General features: G+C 40.2%; 1 protein-coding gene across 1 annotated transcript in view; it reads left to right on the forward strand.

The window, feature by feature from the left end:
• The window catches only part of kif11 (kinesin family member 11), a gene marked incomplete at both ends in the record, with an annotated part of 15,207 nt that overhangs the window by 7,718 nt on the left and 3,937 nt on the right, over positions 1–3,552 (forward strand). The window contains 7 exon segments of the mRNA XM_014027500.1: positions 629–725; positions 935–1,030; positions 1,372–1,460; positions 1,610–1,697; positions 1,780–1,853; positions 1,925–2,039; positions 2,358–2,429. Of these exon segments, the coding sequence (XP_013882954.1) occupies positions 629–725; positions 935–1,030; positions 1,372–1,460; positions 1,610–1,697; positions 1,780–1,853; positions 1,925–2,039; positions 2,358–2,429 (631 nt within the window).

Genomic DNA, 3,552 nt, shown 5'->3' on the forward strand with positions numbered 1-3,552 from the left:
GATCAAATCTGACTCACAACGTGCGCACACTCCCGTGGGAGCGGTCTGGGCTCTGTTTGTGCTTTGGGCAGCATGGAGTGTGTGTCCTCGCCAGTGATGGAGGTGTTTATACTTGGTGCTCTCGTTACTGTGGTATTCTCCATGAGGCAGAATACTTTACAAGTTGTGAAATGTTGTAGAACAGGAGAGCAGAGGCCTGAGGAACCAACAAACTGAATGTTGCAGGTCACGTGCAGCCTTTGCATGAGGAGCTTGGTCACATGTGCAAAGTGGGACATAAATTGTAGGATAACAGCGCTCTGAGCACAAATATTTAATATAAGTTAGGTTTTAGAGACCAAAGTTCCAGTTGTGGCAATGGAGAACTTTAAGCCTGGTGGTTTTGGCTGTCGTGAGTCCAAGACTGAATCCTGCCCACTGACTGGTTTCTGTGGCAAATATTCTGTGAATGGGGACTCATGCCTCTGTCTTCACCACCGTATTTGTTGTCTTTTTGAGACRGTATGAATACTCAAAATATAAAATTACATATCTTCAAAGCAACATTTAGGATAATATTGCCTATGATATACAGTATACGGCCCACCTCTAACTGTGCTTTGGGTAAATAATGTAACTTTTTTCACAGGGAGTCCAAACTGACCAGAATCCTCCAGGACTCTCTGGGAGGACGTACAAAAACCTCCATCATTGCCACTGTGTCTCCTTCCTCCAGCAACCTGGAAGTATGTCTCTGCATTTGGTCACGCTGACATGTCTGTTTCCTGTGAATTTAAACTTTTACACTTTGTTTACATATCCTGATGACATAACCGTCTGTGTCATGGTGATTTGTTTATTCTTCTGTGACAGTTTTAAAAGTTTGTTCTGATGATATTTTTCCCCRTGTTTTGTGCTGATTCTTTAAGATCAGGTTGTTTTTCTGTGTTTGCAGGAAACTTTGAGCACACTGGATTACGCCAGCAGAGCCAAGAACATCATGAACAAACCTGAAGTCAACCAGAAACTCACAAAGAGGACTCTTATTAAGGTAAAACCTGTTTGTAGTTTTTCTTAAAATTTGAAGACGTTGATGTTGAGCACTAATGAACCATGTAGATCGTCAGATTTCCAGGCAGACAGAATCACAGAATAAGTTTATATTTACTTTAACAAAGCTGTTGGATATTTTGCAACTGGTGAACTGAATTTTAAATCCTTCTCCTTTTATCCTCTGGGATGCAATGAAGCACATGTGAAGATGTTTGTGTGTGAATCAACATTCAGGACTGAGTACTGGACCAGTTTCCTGCACCTGATTCTGGTTCTCACTGTACACTCTTCCTTTGGGACTTTAAACCCTACAGTGAGGTTGTTTTTCTGACTCTTCAGGAATACACAGAGGAGATCGAGCGTCTAAAGCGCGACCTGGCTTGTGCCAGAGAAAAGAACGGAGTTTTTATGTCTTCTGAAAACTACGAGTAAGTACAGGAACGGTACACGACAGATTTCAGAAAACTGTTCATGTTGTCACACGATAAAAACCATGTYGTTATAAAAGTTATACACATGATGAAGGCATATTTRAAGCTTCAGCTGCTTGTTTGATATGAACTGATGTGTTTTTCAGGAGCATGATGACTCAGATAAGCGCTCACGAGGAGCAGATCTCAGAATACATGGAGAAGATCGCCGTCACGGAGGAAGAGCTTAAGAAGGTGCTGCAGCTGTTCTCCTTTTAGCAGATAAATGAGGTGATGAGCACAAACATTTATCCTGTGCCCCCCCCCAACCCCGCAGGTGTCTGAGCTGTTTGAGGACAGTCAAAGCAGACTGGAGCAGTGCACTGTGGAGCTGGATGAGAAGCAGCAGAGGTATTAGTCCACACAACAATCCTGCAGCCRGCAGCAGAATTTGGCCTCTGAATGTTGTTTGTTTGTATCAGGCTGGAGGAAACCAGCAGAGACCTGCAGCAGACAAAAGACAAGCTGATCCAGGAGGAGTTCATCTGYTCTGAGCTCACCTCAGTCCACGAGTCTCTTTACAGCACAGCTGGACAGGTACAGACTTCACTGCATCAACACTTTATTTTTAMTATGATCTTTTATTTTGTACTTTTTCAAAAACCTGTTGCTCTAAGCCAGGAGTGGGCAGTCCTGTTCTTTGTTTTGAARCAAACACCTGCAACAAACTCAAACAGTTAGCTGCTGAAATCTACAGGTTTTCTATCACCTTAGGTATAAAACCCAAGTTTTTTGGAATAGGCCTTGTATTTCTGAAACCTCCTGGTGAGATGTTTTTAACCACACTTCTCTAATTTCTGCAGTGGAGCATTTTAAACAGTTGAACAACGACTGAACTTTCCTCTTGTGTTTCAGCTCCTGAGCACCGTCGACACCAGTACCAGTGACGTGTCAGGTCTCCATAACAAGCTGGAGCGGAAGAAAAAGGTCAAAACTTCAAAGAAAAACTGTTAAATCAGTCTAAAATCAAATGAAGGCTTTTCAGTCCTTGAAGGAGTGCATATGACCAAATGCCTTTAACAAAATTTATTATATAAAATTATATTAATGGTGTCTGAGCTTTTTACAAGTGCATCTAGACCATGCAGGACTTCATCAGTGTTAAACTAAATACAACAGATCCTGACCTGAAATGACCTGAGATGTTTGTCAGGACTTGGCATGGGACGGTATACCCTTGGGCAAAAATATCACAGCATTATGAGTACAGCTTTAAAAAGTTTAATTTTGAAATAGGTATTTCAAAAAACATATTTTCTATTATTCAGCTTTAATTATCTTTGGAAGCTGTTTTTAGATCTCAGAGGTGTTGTGCTGAAATTTAATTTACGTGTGTGCATTTGTACTTGTGATTTTTAGCATCTAATGCAGTTAGTTTATCCTGATAACGTTTACTTCTAGTAAAATAACTGCTTTTCTATTGCTTTATTAGTTAAGACAAATCAGTGTGTACTGCACAACAAGTCTTTTTATTGAAGTAATGTATCATGTTGGAGGTTTTTATTGTGTTTTAAATTTCAAAATGGTTTTTGACATAAAGATGATATATTTATATGCACACAGAAACAAGAAATCACAACTACGAATGTGTTTATGAAACACGTGCAGCTAACGAGCTTGTCGACTAAAGGAGGCATTTAGTTTTATCACCTTTCACTTAAAACTTATCAAACACACAATCCAACAACTCAGTTTTGCAGACAAGTTGTGAGCGGTGCATTAAGCCACAGCAACACAGTGACACGTTTCTCTAATGTGTGATGCTAAAGTTAGCTCATTCATTTCAAGATAGCATCAACTTTACCTGGAGCTGCGATCATGTTAATGTGATGCCTTCACAGTTCACAAGACACTCCGTCTGTCTTCTTACAGCATCCAAAGTATTTTCATTTAGCCAGATTTATTATTTTAGACAGGGGAAAAGGGGAAAGTCTGTAGCTGCACAGACCAGAGGGGGAAAAAAAACATTTATACTGTAGGGATGGTATGACAGAAAATCTTAGTGGTTTTCAAACCGTGACTTTTTCATATCACTGTATACCTTGAAACC

The sequence above is a fragment of the Austrofundulus limnaeus genome, unplaced genomic scaffold, assembly GCF_001266775.1.
Source record: "Austrofundulus limnaeus strain Quisiro unplaced genomic scaffold, Austrofundulus_limnaeus-1.0 Scaffold654, whole genome shotgun sequence".
NCBI lineage: Eukaryota > Metazoa > Chordata > Actinopteri > Cyprinodontiformes > Rivulidae > Austrofundulus > Austrofundulus limnaeus.